Source organism: Ambystoma mexicanum, chromosome 2p, assembly GCF_040938575.1.
Source record: "Ambystoma mexicanum isolate Mex_15411 chromosome 2p, UKY_AmexF1_1, whole genome shotgun sequence".
Taxonomy (NCBI): Eukaryota; Metazoa; Chordata; class Amphibia; order Caudata; family Ambystomatidae; genus Ambystoma; species Ambystoma mexicanum.
The window spans coordinates 716,979,962-716,999,122 of record NC_090923.1 but is presented as its reverse complement, the minus strand read 5'-3'; the positions used below and the strand labels follow the sequence as shown (position 1 = coordinate 716,999,122).

The 19,161-nt window shown below is 46.5% G+C and overlaps 1 protein-coding gene across 3 annotated transcripts in view; it reads right to left on the bottom strand.

Moving 5' to 3' along the window:
* The window catches only part of LOC138566710 (transmembrane protein 87A-like), a 1,181,601-nt gene that overhangs the window by 943,246 nt on the left and 219,194 nt on the right, over positions 1-19,161 (bottom strand). For all 3 annotated transcript variants that reach the window (XM_069644306.1, XM_069644305.1, XM_069644304.1), the window contains exon 6: positions 13,332-13,424. In XM_069644306.1, the coding sequence (XP_069500407.1) occupies positions 13,332-13,424 (93 nt within the window). The remainder of the gene's footprint in view (positions 1-13,331; positions 13,425-19,161) is intronic.

Here is a 19,161-nt window from a genome sequence, read left to right as displayed (position 1 = left end):
GTCTCTCCCTCGATAAGTATCTCACTCGGTCTATCAATCTTGGAGAAGCTGGAGCGATGCGCCAATACAGAGGATACTGTTGCTGCTAAACTGTTCTCCTGCCTCAGCAACTCTACCTCTAGGAGCTGAGAAATATTGAGTCAAGCTCCTACTTCCATTTCACCTGCCCTCCTATGCTGGAATATCCAGACCTGCAGACCATGCAGTTCTCCTGAAGCCTCTTGGTCGCCGTAGTATCCACTAGACTGGGGGGGGGGGGGGCAAGAGCCCCACCCCCTATGGCCTGGTCAGAACCCAAATTGTTTGCTGCTGCTCCAACAATCTCCTTGCTCCATTGTGGGCTATCCCGACTTCCTCCCTGCAGCTGCTCGCAGTAGTTGTGGGAAGCATGGTCGGACTGGGGTCTACAAATGTCTCGTGCACCAATGAAAATGTGGCCCACAGTTGCAAATGACAATTCGTTCATTTTGTGACAGACTGTTTGAATAGTACCAAAGTGGGAGTTTTTTTTAAAGAAAATGAGATAGAAATTGTGCAAATTAAATAAAATTTATTCAGCAACAATGGTCAAAACTACTAGCTGCATAGTGAAGTACCTCATCAAACTGGCCCACATTGGTAAAATAAAATGTCTCACTTTGACCCAAAAGAAAAAAAGAGAAAAAAAAACACGCGTTTTGCATTTTTGTTTTTGACATGACCCTATTGCCCTATAGGCCAGTCCGAACCAGGTGGGAAGGTCTTTATACTTAAGCTGAACCTTTTTTGTCCCTACTTCATCTCATCAGGGAGGGGGGGAATAGCGCAGGGGCAACAGCGCAACACAGGTTTGAATCCCGATCCCATGCTTTGAAACCAATCTCTTGTCTTGAGCGTGTTATAAAAAGAACAATTATAATTATGTGGCTTGCGTTAAAGGGTCAACTGTTTCATATTGCTGCTGCTACTGCAGACATTTCCATCTCTGTGGCTCATCTGAAGGCTATATTTTTTGTGGATCTTAGCACTTTCAGTCTCTGCCAACAACTGGAATTGGCACCTAGCCAGAACCAAACCGCACAGCCAGCAGGACCACTGCATCCATAATTCTCAGGCTTCCTTCAGTTTCCTTCCACCTGTGTAGCCTTCTCCAAGTGCTCTAACCCCCCATACTACCCATTCACAGGACACTAGTATTCAGGTAGCCTAGGTCTCCAACATTCCCCAACTGGAGCTGCTGCCTCTTTCACACCTGCAAGCAATACTAACCAACATTGTCACCATAAATACAAGGGAATTACTGAATTTGTCCAATCGGTTTCTATGAGAAAATCTTTCTAAACCTTAACCTGTAAACATACTTAAGACATTTACTTACTGTGATTTTACGGCAAAATTACATTTGTGCAGGTACTGCTGGACCATTTTATGGGACCACTAAAGGTATTGCTTTTTACCCCACTTAGATTTCTAGGATCTTTTGACTTTCTTTTAGTGGTCAAAGTGACTTCTACAGAGTCTGCCTGCCACTGCAACCCTTTTTCCTGTATTGTCCTTTGGTAGCCCATATGGCAGAGGTGGTTTTTAAGCAGCCCATTTTGGTCCTAGCGTGCTTTTATCACCCTCCACTTGTGTTGCAGAGTAGGCTAGTGGCAGCCGTTTAGTTTGGGATTCACCACGGGTGAAGATTGTTTTATCGCATTAGTCTCCCAATGTACTAGTATAATAGGTATTTGGGTACAAATGCATTTTTTTTCTTAAATTTTATCCAAGAAATTTTTGTTTTGTGTCATACCTTTGTGGAAACCACAAGGCAGGTACTAAATGGCCTTTCTACACACATAGGCTAACATTGAGCCCCGTACACTGGTCCATGGCCCCAGACAGCCGAAGGGTGCATTTGAGTGTTCGCTGTATTTTTTCCTTCATCCCAAACAGATTGGCTGGCCGCCAAAACCTTTACGCATATGCCTTTTGTGTGATTGGAGGGAAGGCTTATGCCAGCCTGTGTGTCAATTGTGTATATCTAAGGGCCCCTCTGCATCCTTCAACACTGCTGGTTCTTAACTGAAGTCCTGGAGGGTTTGCTACAAAGCAGGGCTGCTGAACTGTAGGACCAGGTGGCCATACTACCTGAACTCTGGGTCCTTTCCCTCTTGCTGAGTTTCCGAATTTAGGCTCAAGCTCATCCTTCTTCGGCTCTTCCTCATCATCCTCAATGGTTTGATCCGATGTCCCATCCTGGGACTGTTTCTGGGGCTTTTTATCAAAGTCTTCTGGACCTACCATCTTGACGAAAGAAGTTTGGTTGTCCAGAAGTATGGTGGGACACCATGACCTGGCCTCTGCTCTTCATTTGGGCTGTCTTGGGTTGCTTTCACTGTTGCCCCTGTTGGACAGATTTCTGATCGTTACCTCGTCTATTTTTCTCTCCAAGTCATCCAGATCCGATTGGTCTGGTCCCTACACCTTCCCGGTACCTTCATGGCGTATGAGGGTTATCCTCCTTGAAAGGCTAATTATGGTCATTTGAGTCATCACTGTCCTGAGGTGCAAGTCCCTGGGTACTAGATCCAGTAACTCGCCCTGTGAAAGAAGCCTTATACTCAACTAGATTGTTCTGCCATTCCTAAGCCAATTCCTCCAAAACTGGCCCCAAGAGCACTAGGCCCTGGACTCCTGGACAATCATTTAGATTTCTCCTGCAGGGTTCTGGAGTGGTGGGGTGTTGTGGGCCCACTACACCGCAGTTCTCCAGAGACTTCTATTGGCCATTCTATTCCTTCCTTCTGCGGCCTTCTAGGTCTCGAACCTGGTGTGGGGGCAAGGTGCTCCTTCTCTGATGTCCTCTGGGGTAGCTGCACCTTTATCCGCACCTGTGAGGTAGCACACATTTACCTGCCTTTAACCAATAATCCCTATTTTGCCTATTGGATGTGTCCTATTACTTTCGAAGGGGAACTTACTAACTACTCCTCTAAAGTTACTTTGGAATGTACTTTTGACATTTTTCCTAGGTCCACCATGGAACCCTAGAGTTTCATACCAAGAGCTAAAATTGTACATTATACCATCGATTTATTAGGTATTTATACATCTGTGCATTAACTCCTGCCCAGGGCTCCAGATAAGGAGTGTACCAGGCCTTTTTACGCACGCAAATCTTGTAAATACGCCAGCTTTATTATTTTCCTGGGTACATTTACACACAGGTTTAGAGCAGAGGGCAGTGCAAAGGTCAAATTACTTGACAGAAACCAGAAGGCTTCTTGTGAATTTTATCTACATGGATGTAATTGCAAGCCACCTCTGAAACAGAATGTATTTCTCTGAAGCCTTTCAAAAAAATAAACTGCACACTGATAAAAGGAGTGGTTTCTTTCCATTCAGCTTCAGAAGCACTGTGCATGAGTTTTCCTCGAATTTTAGGATGGTATAATTATTAAAATGGAAAACTAAATTGCAATTGATATATATTTTTTTTTTAACAAGTTATGCTTTTTTCCAGTGAAAGCAAACCAGTATTGTACAATTGTATTTTTCAGAGTTCCAATGCTGTGTGCATAATCGTGCAGAGGCAGATCATGTTTAGACTAATTTAATTTACAGTCCAATTATAAAAAAGTGTGTAAAATAATGACTATGCACAGTCTAGTTTACATCCATTCAACCTTGGGGTCAGTGGGGTGCATTACTATAAATGGTCAGAGGCAGCAGAGTCTTTGCTCAAGGGTGAGTAATTGTCATTACACTGATCACAGGTGTTCTAGCCTCTCGAATCTTCAAGACTGCAAATAAAACATCCAAAACCTGACTCAAGAAAGTGCAAGCGCTGTTCAAAAACAAACAAATGAAAGTGGCATTGGTAATTGAAATAGAAACTCAACCAAACCTGTCCCTGTTATAATCCAGATAGGTATTTAACTTTATGTAGCGCTTCATTAATGGTTTGTCATACATCTAGGTACTGTGATCATTATACCTCAGTCGATACTCAGTTAACCAACCTCTGAAGGATCTTAGCCAATAAGATAGCTCAGCCGGTTGAGCACTCGTTGCTGCAATCTCTGTGATCTGTGGGTACAATTCCCGGGAAGTCCAACTCAGCCTTTCATCCTTTCGAGGTTGATAAAGGAGTACCGACTTTGGTTTGGTGGTAATTGTGATAAATATGTTCTATGTACAGTGCTTTGCCAAAAGAGCTATATAAATAACCATTTGACCACTAGATTAGATATAAAATTTAGCATGGAGTCCTTGCCTCTCTGCACTGTTGTATCATAACATTGGCATACCATTAGGTAGTAATAGCTCCAGGAAATTAGGACTTTCATTAAACATCAAAAGACAATTCTGCTATTGAATCTCAAAACACACAATAAAAATGAATGTATGCTTTACTATATAATTGGCTAGGTGTTTGTGATTTCAACATTTAAATATATACAGGAGAGATCAAATGGCCAGAAATAATGAAAGGTGTATTGTGTCACAATGCAGAAAGCTGCCGCATAGTAATAATTTCATACAGTTTTTTCACATGTCGCCTGGATGTCGCATACATTTTACTCTTTTGTAAAGGAGAAAACTCATTTTTACTCTTAAAATCGCATTTACTCTCAAAGTTTAAAAATAGAGAGTAAAATACTCCCACCTCAAAATCTTATCTGGAGCACTGCTCCTGCCTATGGAAAGGAGTTCAGTTGCTGTGTTTTTCCCTTGTAGACTCTTCGCTGGCCTGGATCTCCCCACACCCCCTGTGCACCCGATTCGTCTGTGCCCATCTTGCCGCTAGGGTGCCTGGTCAGTTCGTTGTCCACTGTGCTGTTGCTTTGTCCCTCTCTCTCGCCCCCGTTTCATCTCTCTGCTCCCTCCCTCCCTCCATGGCACTTTCCATCTCCCCCATCTACTGTAACTGCTACTTTATCACCTATACTAGGTTTCTAAGCCTGGAAGGAAAAAGTTCAAGAAAGGTCTCCTGGTCTGCAATCCAAGCATGCCCGTTCGCCGACACCTACGTCAACACTTCTTCCAGGTAGATTTTATTCTGTCGTGCTGAAAGCCTGCAGGCATCAGGGCGCGTGGGTCATAGAACAGACATCACACAGAGACAAACATTTGCACAAATTGTGGCAAGCGGTTAAGATTGAAACCATCACATGTCCCTTTATCTAAACAAATGTGTTTTCAGAGATTTTCTAAAAGACAGCAGGTTAGTTTCCAACCGGAGGGAACGGGGTAGCTTATTCCAGTACCGAGTTGCCTGTACTGCGAAAGCTTTACCCTTACCGGTAGCCCGGCAAAAGCGTTGTACGTTTAGGAATCCCTGATCTTCTGATCGTAAGGACCTTGGGGGAATGCATTTCGAGAACGGTTTCTCTAGATACTTTGGTGCTGTGCCATAGATGCATCTGTGAAATATAGTCATGGATTTATAGAGGATTCTATCCTCAATTCTCTGATGCAATGATTTTCTTCCTTCCGTGATGTGCTCTTTCATCTTGATGCCCTTCACTATTCTAATAGTGTGGTTTTCCATAACTTGACACCTTTCTATTTCTTTATTGGAGGCACCTAGGAGCAAAGCGTTAACATAATCCAGTCGTGACATAATTGCCCTAGCCTGTCACCGGCATCCTCTTTGTTGTTCCGCCTCTGGACCTTTGGATTCCCCATATGGTCCGAGTCCTCCCCCGCCCCCATGTCTTATTCGCCCATTAACGGTGGAACTCTATGGGAAGTACTCTTGACATACTTCCCTACCTCTAGGGGCATCATTAATATCTACCAGAACGGCACGGTCATCATCCAAGGCTCTCAGCCCAACCTCCTACTCCTTCATAGGCGTCTTCTGTCTCTCATCAACCCCTCCCTTCTCTTGCCTCCACCACCCCTCTGGGCCCTTCACCATCACCAACAGGTGTACCACATTCCTGTAACCCTCCTCGGAAGACTTTCGAAAGTGGCAACCAGATTCACTTTGCTCTCCAGTCCTCTCACCTGGATATCTTGAGGCCCCCGGCAAAGTCTCTGCCCTCACTGCCAGTCTCCTCCGACATTCGATCGATGAATCGAGTGTCAATTGCTGTCTTAGCCACCACTTTCATTCCCCCTCCCACCCAGGGCAGAGTCTCAAACTGACAAACCTTGCTAACCTTCACCTCTCCATCTCCAACACCATTTCATCCTTGCCCCAGTCATGAAGATCTGCATGAAGCCTGCCTCCAAGCAGAACACCTGGCATGACTCCGACCTAGCCTCTCTGAAACACAAGTGTAAATCTGCTGAGAGGAAGTGGCAGGCTTCGAGCACAGCCTCTGACTGACTGGCCTGCCGCCTGCTTCAAAGGCAATGCAGACTCTCCATCCAGTCTAAGAAGGCAGCCTATATCCAAGCCTGGATCTCTGGGGCCACTAACAACACGGCTGAACTTCACAAAATCTGCAAGGAACTTGCCAATTCCACTGCAGTCTCCACTTCTCCTCGGCCACCCCAGACCCTCTGCACCGGCCTCACTTCATAACCAAAACTCAAGACATCCTGTCCTAACTCCTCTACACCCCTACCTTCTCCCCCACCCGCTCTCAGGCCACCCCAGGCCCCCACCCTTCCCTCCATCTCTCCTCTTTCTCGCCCATAGCACCGGATGAGGTCTCTAAACAAGTCCTCTCTTTAAACGTCTCCTCCCAACAGGTGCTCCCCTGCTCCTCCAGAACTATCAAGGACAACATTGCCTCCCTTGCCCCAGCCTTGCTGATTTCTGCATCACTCCTTTGCCACTGGCTCCTTCCCGCTACCCCTCAAGTATTCCCTTGTGCAACATCTCCTCAAAAAGCCTTCAGCTGACCCCTCCTGCCCGGCTAACTACCGCCCTATCTCCATTACCCCTTTCCTGGGCAAACTCCTGGAGAAGCTGGTCCTATCCCAGCTGATCAACTACACTGAATCAGTTAGTTGTCTCCACAACCACCAGTCTGGCTTCAGAGCAGCCAGAGGCACGGAAACTGCACTCCTGAACCCTTGTGAAGACTTACTCTGAATCTCGATTACAACTCTCCTTCCGTTCTCAATCCTTCCTCTACCTTTGACACAGTCAATCATGCCATCCTTATAAATCGGCTCTGTGATACCCTTGGCCTCACGGACCTGGCTCTGGACTGATTGACCTCCTTCCTCTCTGATCGACCATCCGAGGTTCAACTGGGCCCGTTTCTCCCATCCATCACACTCCCCCCCCCCATCACACTCTCCACCTGTGGCGTCCCTCAGGGCCCTATCCTCTCGCTGTGGCTCTTCAAATCTACCTTGCCCCTATGGCCCATTTTATGTTCACCTTCTCTCCTCACTTCCAGTATTATGTGGATGACACACAGCTCTCCTTCAAGCTTCCCTCCTCTGCCTCCTCTTCTTCCTCCCTCATTCCTGACTGTATGACTGCTATTCAGGCATGGCACGCTGTCAATGATCTTTACCTTAACGTCAGGAAAAGAGATCCTTCTAATTGGGAGCCCCACTCCCTCCTACTCTCTGGCCGCCCTCCATGGGTCCCTTCCCCTCACCCTCTTGTGAGGCAAAAAACCTTATCTTCGACTTCTCTCCTCACATCGCAAATCTTGCCAAGAAGGACCACTTTCAGCTGCACCTCCTCAGAGGCATTCTCCCTTTCCTCACCTTCCACCAGAAACTCAATGTCTCCAGAACTCTGGTCCTCTCTTGGCTAGACTACTGCAACAGTCTCTACCTCAATAGCCCTCCTTTGTTCCTCTTTCTTCCCTCCCCCCCTCCCCTGCTAATTTCCCCCTCTGCCACATTTTGATTCTGACTGGCTGCCTGGTTCCCTCTGAGTCATACTGGCCACCAGGCCCTCCTCGCCCGTCCACCCCTACTCTTCAGTCTCCCCAGACCTGCCCGCCATTTTCGCACTTGCCCTACCAGGCTCCCTCCTCCTTACTAGCCTGGCGGGGCTGCACCCCTGCTGAGCCAGGTTCAGCCCCATACTCAAACTTAACATGTGGACCACAATCCCCTGTACTTCTTGTTACTGCACTTGCACCATCTGAATGACAAGGCATAGGAGGACCGTTTTGGTTATTCCTCAACTGTTCCACTTCCCCCCTTTTTGTCTTGTGGCGTCTTGAAACACCATTTGCTGTATAGGCGCTTTATAAATACCAAATATATAAATGTATAAATGTTGGTCATTTTTTATCACTGTATTTCCTTAAGTGTAATATGACCATTTCTTTTTTATTTTTTTTATTTTTTATTTATTGTGCATTTGTTAGGCGCTTATACAACAAATAAATTGTGTTTCAAAGTCTGATATTATGAGCCTAAATGTTTAAAGTTTGAGGCCTTCTGGGAATGGTTGGGAAAGTGCTACCCCATCTCTTTTCCCTCCCCTATAGTATAAGGTTATTATTGTGTAATAATTTGACTTTATGCTAGAGGATGGGGGCGCGGCAGGGGCCTGGGGGAGGACTGTGATAATCCATGTGATGGCATTTTGGGTCTTGATTAGGACTACGTAAATTAACATTACTATTGTCTAGGGTCCCCTCGCCCCCCCCCCCCCGGTTTCTCTCTACCAATAACCTTACATGCAACATGCTTACCACTAGGCATATATTTACTTTAGGAGTGTCACTCACTGTATCCCATGATTACGCAACATAGAAGTGGCCTGTTCATTTGGGGTGGAGATCTCAATTGTATACATAACCCAACACTGGATAGGTCCATACCCAATCCGAAAGGCCCATCAGCAGCAACAACAGCACTGGCCACAATGATAGACAGATTGGACCTGGCAGATGCATGGCGAGAAACACACCCGGAAACGAGAGGCTTCTCATACTACTCGACCCCGCATAATCTACACACAAGGCTAGATTACGTCCTTATAGGCAGGGAATACTTACCCCAAGTGGGGGAAGCACAGTACCTAGGGAGAACCATCTCTGGCCACTCACCACTTTTAGTGACATGGAACCACAGTGGCCCTAGACTCCCCGATCCCCATGTGGAAAATGCCCATTGATGCCCTGAAGGACCCAGCCTTTAGAGAGGAACTACAAGAGTCTCCAGACAACTACATAGAAGCTAACGCGGGCAGCGTCGAACACCGAAGCACAGAATGGGACGCCCTAAAAACAGTCATAAGAGGGGAAATCATTGAAAAGGCCTGGGGAATCAGGAACACACTAAGGAGGGAACTAGAACATGTGGAGAAGGAGATTGAAAGGCTAGAGGCCGCCCCCACAGGCACACAGCAGAGAGAAATTGAACTCCAGAAACTCAGGGAAAAGAATGTAACCGCTTGGAGCAGGCTAGAAAAGTTTGACTACACTGCCAAAACGAACAGAGCACATGTAGAGGCGGACAGACCAGGCAGGCTACTGGCATGGCTCTGCCAAAAGGAACATCCCAGACACTCTACCACCACACTGCAGGACGAGGAAGGGAACACGCATCACATACAGCAGGACATAAATAATACCTTCAAATGCTTCTACGAACGCCTATATTCCCATAATGAACAGGTTTCCCAGGAACAGATAATGGACACACTGGACGAGATAGAGCTCCCCAGGATGTCCCCGGAACAGGCCAACATACTAGAAAGAGACATCACACCAGAAGATATAACGGAGGCTATTAGGTCCATGACCACGTGCAAGGCACCTGGCACAGATGGATTACCCCCAGAATTTTATAAAGCTTATGAGCCCTCCCTGACGCTCCTTTTACATGAGATATACCAGGAGGCATATGAGAGAGGGATACTACCTGAGAGCATGAGAGAAACACTGGTGGTCCCGATCCTAAAGCCCAACAAACCGGCGGACCGGTGTGACTCCTATCACCCACTAGCGATGCTTAATTATGACGTAAAAATCTTAACTACAATATTAGCTAAGCGGCTGTCCAGAATCATAGGAGACATAATACACACTGACCAGTGCGGTTTTATACCCGTCGGCAACACATCCATGAACTTACACAGGCTGCAACACATAGCACACACCGACAATGATGGGGACCCGTATGCACTACTTTCCCTAGACGCCATAAAGGCATTCGATTCCATATATGGGAAGTGGCTGGTGGCTGTACTCAAGGAATTTGACTTCGGACCGGGGTTCATTGGATGGATCACAATATTATACGCTAAGCCTAGAGCTAGGGTGAAATCTGGGAAATACGTGTCAGGGGCCTGGGACATACAAAGGGGGACTAGGCAGGGATGCCCACTGTCCCCAATGCTGTACATACTGGGACTGGAGCCTTTGGCCATTTACTTTAGGAGGCAATTTTTCGATGCTGGTATAAGGCTGGGAGGAATAGATCACGTCATCTCACTTTACGCAGATGACGTACTAATATAGGTCAGGAACCCACAAAACAATGTGCCCACCATACTAGATGTTTTGGATAATTACTACTCCAAGGTCTCAGGAATCCAATTCAGCAAGTCAAAATCCTGCCTGTTCCCCCTAGCGGCCCTGAGACATGAGGACGTGGAGACACTTCCAGCAGTAGGGATAAGATGGCAGACCACCTCGTTCCGATACCTCGAAATCCAAATAATGTACACCCCCGCACTGATGCACGAGCACAACACAAAAGCAGCACTCCCAGCCCTGCGGAAATCAATGAACTTCTGGGCTTAACTCCTTGTCCAAGATGGGACGGGCCTCGATAGTCAAGATGATTGTACTGCCAAGGTTCTTGTACGGGTTCCAGAAAGTGCATTACTACATTAACAAACCCTTCTTCCGACTGCTTGAGACATTAATAAAAGAGTTCCTATGGGGGCAAAAACAGACAGACTGGCGCTGTCGACATTAGCCCTACCATATAGTCAGGGCGGAATCAGGCTTCCTAACCTGGAAAAATACTACCTTGCAGCCCAGCAAAGCTTTGTGACCAAATGGCTAGCCGATGAGCCCATATCTGAAACCCCTCTGTTGCAGGCTATAGTAATCCCATACCAACTGAAAGAACTGATCTGGATACCCTTACAACTACTGGGAAACGCAACCCCCCCCCAGCCACCCTGGGGAAAAAGATATGGCATAGAACGAAGATGCTCACCCATTCACGGAACTCCTATGCAACAGAAGTACCACTGCTCGCAGACCTCTGTAAAACGGCCACAGATCTGAAACAAATTAGATTTATGGAAAAGAGAGGGGGTCTACACCTGGGGAGATCTCTACGAAGAAGGCACCTTCATAGAGTTTGCATCCCTACAAGAAATAGAAGGCATCCACCCAGGACAGTTCCTATGGTATCAAAGGGTTTGCACCACTGCACAACGCAAGTGGGACACGTGGCCTGAAGAACCGGACACAGAACCACTCTTAATGATGCTATACAACCTGGAGGAGGGCAGCAGACCAATATCACAAATATATGGCCATCTAAGCGACATAACCAACTCCCGGAGTATGGAAATGAAAAACAAATGGGAAAGGGACATAGGCAGAGAAATGACGGAGGGGGAGTGGAGCAGGGCGCTCACATTCCCCAAAGAAGTCTCAAGAAACCACAGATTCAAACAGATACAGATGAATGTACTGCACCGAACTTACTTGACCCCACACCGAATAGCCAAATTTAACAAGCAAGCTCAACAGAACTGCACCTGGTGTAAGGGGGGAAAAGGCCGATCTGATACATATGCTGTGGGAATGCCCCAAGACTAGCTTGCTGTGGGGCAAAGTAAAACAGACGTGCGAAAAAGCAGGCATGACCAGCTACAAATGGACACCCGAGGAGTGCCTATTAGGAACTTATCCCAGATTGGCCAAGCTTAAACATGCGGTACGACTCATGGACTTGGTATGCATACTGGCCAAAAGAACCATTGCCATGTCCTGGAAAAAACCAGCGGGACCACAATACAAAATATGTCCCAGTGAAGCAGAGCGGTGGGTTTAGGCCGAGACCACGGCTTGGGAGGATTGCGTCGCTAGATCCACTGATGAGTCTAGCAGGGCGCTAGAGGCATGGAGAGAACTCACCAGACATATGTTCCACCCCTCTGACGATAAACCCCCATGAACTAAAGGCCTCAGGTTAAGCATACTCGCAGTATAATCAGAAACGACACGGGCGAGGCCACTGAAGATAAAGCTGGCCCTCTGAGGACATCCCCAAGCCCCCTTTTTGGACCGTCTAACTACCCCCCCTACCCACCCCTAGTATGAAAGGTACGAAATTATAGGAACAGAACATGGAGACAGTTGTTGTTTACGATAATGTTTGATGTTAAGTTAAAAATGTATTGCAACCATATATGTGCACGGCACTTTTGAATGTTATGTGATTGATATTGCTGAAAAATGGCAATAAACAAATTTAAAAATAAAAAATTACTTTAGGAGTGGTCACACATGTCCTTTACTGTTTTTATACATTTACTATGTTACTATGTATTCACCTTATAGTTACTTTGTGAAATGCTATTAAAAAAAGTGCATATTTTGCAGTATACCAGTGCGATTTATCTTCTGGGGGTGATTATTGGACTAACTGTACTTCACTGCCAGCCTACATCCCTCGAGTGATGACTGACTGGTCTTACAATTGGTTGGGGTCCTCGTCTTACCAGTAGGGTTGGGAGATATTTTCACAGTCCTAATGTAAGATAAGTAAAACCATTTAATAATTTTCTTAGTGGGTTTTTAATACTGATCAGCAATTTTCTATGCCTTACACGGTCTGTGAAAGATTACTGTAATTGACTGTTTTCCAAACCGTGTAAGGTTGTCTTTTTCCTATTGGTTTTAATTGTGAATTGGAGCTTTTCTAGACCCTATGCTGTTTTTACAATATTAGTGTTATAGTTTTAAAGTACTTGACTGAGCGGCGAGATTTCAAAATACAGGACAATATTATATGGAATATATTTTTTTCAGTAAATATACTGTGTAGAAATACATTATGAGTGCCACCTTCTAGGAGTCAGATTCCTCAGCCACACCACCATTATGCAGGTTAGGACAAACTTGGTTGAAAGCTCTGACAAACATGAAAGTTGGATCTTTCTAAGCCATCACCAGAGGATATTTGAAAAAGTTCCCCCAACAGTTGATTTGACTGGCCATTCTACCACTCGTAGGGTTACAAAATCAAAGGAAACCCCTGTAAACCAGGTAGGTTGATACATCTGGACCCCAGAAAGAGCATAAGAAAAATCTCCCTTACTAAGCACAAGATATTGGTGTGCATATGTCACAGGCCAAGGCAACTAACTGTGATAATGCCAGCATGGGGGTGTCCATAGGTAGTTGCTTAGCTACAGAAAAAAAGAAGAAAAAAATAAACAAACCAAACAAACAAACCTTTGAAGTGGTGCTGCTTTTATCCCGATCATGGTCGGCTTTCTTTTTAGAGTTTTCCGGCTTCTCATCTGGATTTGCTGCACTTTCAGAACCCTGAAATTAAATTAAACACCATGTTACTGGAAGGAGACATTTTACACACAGCATTCTCTTACGCCTCTCACCATCAACATTGGCCTGTTCAACAAGTGGACGTTTCCCAGTTGAGAATCCATTCCAACATAGTACTTGGTAATGTTTACAGAAGAAAGCAACTACTGTAGAAGTTCAAAAAATCATCACCTCCTTAAAACCCTCGAATTGCAAAGGGGACAGTTGTCCAGCCCAGATCATAACAGACGCTGCTAGAGATCTATCCCCCTTCATCACCAAACTCATCAACCGGTCATTCACCAATAACTCAGTCCCCAGTAACCTAAAACAATCTTGGGTTCTCCCACTCTTAAAAAAACAAACACTAGACCCAGCCATACCCACCAATTACAGACCCATCACCACAGTCCCATTCCTATTAAAAATCTTGGACAGAGTCGCCTACCTCCAAATTCAGGAATATCTGGAATCCAACCAACTGCTAGGAATATGTCAATCTGGCTTCAGACCTCAACATGGAATAGAAACTGCCCTTGTTGACCTCAAAAGTCAGATTGATGAAATCAAAGACAAAAGGTAATGCCGCTATCCTACTCCTCTTAGACCTCTCAGCGGCCTTCGACTTGGTCGATCACAAAATCCTCTGCAGCCACCTATCCACCGCAGATCACTTCTCCTCTGCAATCACATGGATACAATTCTTTTTTGGCGAACAGAACCATGAGGGTTTTCTCTACAACAGCTGCAGCAGATCCCATCCCTACCACATGCGGAGTCCCACAAGGCTCCTGTGTCTCCCCAACTTTGTATAACATTTACAAAGCCACTATTTGACAAACTGGACCGTCTGGGTGTCACCTGCACCAATTCTGCAGAGGACACCCAGATATTCCTCACCATCACAGGCAACTACTAGGCGGACGTCACCCGGATTAATGAAATCTTCTCCATCATTCAGGTATGGATGGCCTCTCATGGCCTTTGCCTGAATGATGAGAAGACTGAGCTCCTCATTGTCGGCTCCCCCAGTAACTTGTCAAAACTCAGCCCTGACTACAACATCATTATTGATGGTCACACCATCCCCATCGCTAAAAGTGAGAAAACCCTTGGCTTTTACCTTGATGCCAACACTAACCTCTCCAAACAAACCAACATGAGCGCCTCAGCCTCTGCCTACACTGGCAAGCTAATTAGGGCCAGTAGACCCTATCATCTAATAGTTGCCTCACTCTCGCTAGAGCCCTCATACAGTCCAAATTGGACTATTGCAATAGCCTGTACCTAGGTGCTAACCAATCTATAATAAACAAACGACGGGTACTTCAAAATAACGCACTACGTGCAGCACTCAACATCCCCAGGTGAGAGCACATCTCCACTGCTAGGAAATCGTGCAAATGGCTCTCCATACGACAAAAAATTGCCTTGAAAACCATTTGTCTCACATACAAGGCACTAAACCACCTAGCCCCACTGTATCTCACTAATAAATTTACCATTAAACCCGCCAACAGAACCACTAGATACTACAACACGTTATGCTTGACAGTGCCTAGATTCTCCTTAAAAAAAGCCAGAGGTGCTAGTTTCACAGTGTTTGCCTCCCAACTCTGGAACACCCTACCACTCAACATTAAAACTATTGAGTCCTTTCAGATCTTCAGGAAACATGATATTGGTTGGCTTCTGAACAAAGAGTAGCACGTACCCCCACCCCTAGATATTTGTGAACATTGCCATCTGCCTAACTATGTGAATTCTGTAAATTGTTGTATATTGAAATTGTATAGATCACACTATGTAACCGTCTTCTTTAAGCGCCCTTCTACCTCTGGGTTTAGAGTGCTATATAAATTAAAAAGAAACATGAATGTCTAGTGTTTCAGAAGTATATAAACTACTGTTTATGAAGTGCTTTTATAACAAACTTTGGACAATATCTAAATACCTTCAAAAGAACAATTATATTTTCACCTTAAAGTGAAGTGCAGTTAAGATACTCTGTATTCTTATATCTTGTAGTAACTTTTGGGTTCCAACTTCACTGTGTCCAGGATGGACTGGTGGCAGTGGATGTTTTCCTACTGTGTTTTTAACTTTTGCTTTTACCGCAAATGGCTAAAAAGTGAGGCTAGCACCCCAAGATGGCCTACTACGAGGTTCTTGCCTGTCCTTTGGCCATATTGTTCTTAGGCCTTCTTTATGCACAGTCAGGGCCGGAAGTGCCTTATGTGGAATGCCATTTCCTGGGAAAAGCTGCTTCTTTCACGGGATAATGGGGGTCTGTGTGTGAAGCCAGATGAGGGGGCTGAGACTTTCTGGTTCCAGTACACATCCTGGTGCCTGAATGACCGTTACTTGGCAGAATGTGTGGCCAGTGGCTATCCACGACTGGATAGCCAATGCCGGATTGAACGTTGCAGATACTTACTGTTCTTGCCAGTGGACAAGCTTCTAGTCCAAATCCTGGATAAAAGATGGGACTCCTGCAGCCATTCCACAGATCATCACTGGAGCCAAGACCCCCAAGAAGAAGAGCAGCCTGCTAACAACTGGAGGATGACTGCTGCAGCTCTGACCGATCACCAACTCCAGTAAAGTCCTGGTAAAGCCCTGCTCCTGTCCCCGATCTCAAGAAGTACCTTGACGGGGCTTCAACCCCTGGACCCGGGGGAACAAAAAATCTCAGCACCAGCTCAAGGATCTACACCTTTTGAAGTGTCCTTGGACCAACGGGTGGACTGACCAGCTCTCTCCTCAGCTAACTCGTTGCAGCCATTGCCGCTCCAAGTGCATCTTCGCAACTTGATGGATCTTCAACTTGTACTAGAAGATGCCTGCTCCCGAATTTTAGCCTTCTTGCATCAATGGGAGAGGTGCAGGACCTGCTCCTTTGTTCGTCCACTGAAGATCTGTCGCCGGGTGACTGTGGTGACTAGTGTGCAATCAGTCTTCTTTTCTCCCTCAGGGTGCTGGAGGTCTCATGTTCCATAGAGGTCTATTTTTTCTTTGCAAGGGTGTTCAGCCAGACAGTGCCTGGGACCAATATCTAAGCACTACGACCAACTGGAACTAAATTCTGCATCCGAAAGTGACCTCTGCAGCAGCGACCCATGGGCTTCCCCAGACCAGCCCAAGCACAGAAGATTGTGTCCCCTACGGATTCTCTAACCTCAGGAGTGCGTGCTGGAGCAATCAGAGTCAGGGGGGGTAAGCGATCTCCATCTCACTCTTTCCTGACTTTGGATGGTGGAACCCTGGTCATGGATCCCTTGGTGGGCCTATTTTAGTGCATTGTGATCGAGTGTTGCAGCACCCAAGATTTGTGAATCATATCCTTCTAGGTGCATATCACTGAGCCACTGTTGGACGAGTTGCTTAGCAGGGGAAGTGCGGTAGAGTTAGGGGTGGGGGGGGGCCTAAGAGGATCGATTGGGACTTTGAGTGTTCGGTTTGAGGTAGGCATCGACATCCAGGATGGACGATGGCTATGTAATCACAGAGATGACTGATGTCCTGTGGGGTTTTTACCCTCATGTGCAACTGAGAATTATCAGCGTATTGGTGGATGGCTGTATCAGGAGCTCCATGTAAAGATTAAAAAGGAATGGTGAGAGAGTGGAGCCTTGAGGGTGGGGGGCGGGGGTTGGCCGGGAAGCAGTGTGGAGGGGCGCAGAGGCTATGTAGGGGACTGCCCGAGAGGTAGGAAGTAAACCAATTCAGGACAGTGCCAGAGCATCCCATCCTGTCAGCGAGGAGGGAAATGAAGATGTGGTGGTCAATTGTGTCAAATGCAGCCTGGAAGTTGACGAGAACAAGAAGGCACAAGTCGCCCTTATCGATGATTTTGAGGGCATCATCCACCACCAGTCTTGATACTACACTTGTGGCAGAACCCCCCGCTGATGGTCATTTACAATGTGCGGTTTGATTCCAGCAAGTAGTTCGGTAACAGCTGCTTTTTCCAAGATGTTGCAGATAAACAGATTTTCATGACTGGCCAATAGTTGGCCACATAGTCTGGTCTCAAACAGCATTTGGAGAAAAATAAAAACCTAGACTCAGTTTTGAGAGTGTGAAGGGATTGCCCTTTTAGTGAGGGAGGCATTATTGGTGTGGAGGATTGCGTTAAGCACAGGATCCAACAATTATTTAATGATGCAGTCTGGGATGATATTGTCCGAGCAGGAGGTAGGTTTGTGGAATGGTGAGCGTTTTAAGAAGGACCGCGGGAGACGGAGCGGAGGGACTTCGGTCTAGAAGGGCAGTATGTGCGCTGGTGTGCAGGGGCGGCTAACACTGGGGGGAGGCCGATTCGATGATCCATCAAATTGTGTATTTTTTCAAGGAGAACGTTGATTCCATCCCATTTTTAATGGGTTGCTGAGATGCTAGCACCTTGGGGTCAGTTTAGGGTTTGGTACAATGCTTTACTACTTGCTCCCGTTAAAAGCTGCCATGATGGTGGTGGAGAAGGATGATGCTATGGCCTCTCATCAGAACCCTACAATCGGTGAAGAGATCTGAGGTTTGTCAGATCTCCAGAGTTATGATTTTTGAGACGCTGCTTCTCTAAGACTGTGATTGAGCATTTGTTGGAGGTGACCTCGGGGATGCACCAAGGGGTGGATGCTTTGGCCCTAGTAAGGCTGATTTTTAGGGGGCATGAATAACGGCAAGTTTCGTAGCAAAGTTGTTAAATAATTCTAGGCGGGCCGAGGTATTCCCTGTGCTTGGGGAAGTCAGAGGTTTCAGTGCAGTAATCATAGGCAGTCTACTCACTCTGCATTTTTGTCCATTGAAACACCACCTTCTTTACATAATTCTTGCACAGCTAGTCTGACAGTTGTGACAAATGCAGGGAATTTGTCGTCCCCCACTGCTCACTCCCCCCCCCCCCCACAAGGGGGGCAACTCCCCTTTGGCACACAATTGGCGAACCAGCTAAGCTAAACAGCCCACAGGGGGCAGGGGTCGCAAAATCCCAATGGAGGTGACCCCCGACCCCACCTTGTCTCTAGAATCCCATAGGTTTGTTGGCTACATAGGGAGTGACTAATGTAAAAGGGTTTAAGGCATGCATCTATAGGTGGTGGTGTGTCTGACTCTCTGCAGGCACCATACCCAAGTCAAACCAGAGGACCAGTCTTAAGCCTCTGCACCCAGCTATCGTAAGGTGGGAAGAGTACATTCAGGTTGTTTCTAGGACAGCGAGGACTGCAGAGCCAGATGGATGAGCCTTCCTGGGAGGTATGGCCCGGCATGGCGAAAATGCAGCTGTGCTGTTTGGGAAAACGGTCGGCCTCCCGGGTAGCCCTGGGCAGCGAACCACAGCAAGGAGGAAGCGGGTCCTGATGAAGGCAGTTTAGCGGGAAATACCAGAGTCTCCAGAGCGAGAGGTGACGCAGAGACGCCACCAGGGCACTGCTAGATGTTGGCGAGGAGGGAACAGTGGCTCCCACTACACAATCAGAAGACCATGAGAAGAAGACCGCCTCTCCGACAGACCAGAGAAACAATGCGAGACAGCAAGGGTACGTTGTTGCTCAGGGTAGTCTGGAGGTAGGCAGTACAAGCGAAACAGAGAGGTGGTAAGGAAGAGCCATCCCAAGAAAGAGTGAAAACAAACTAAGAACCTGTGATACACACAAGCCCAGAGACAGCAGGGAACCTAATTTGGCAAGCCCAAAAGTATCACATACCTGGTACTGCTATGAAGCATACAACAGAAGTA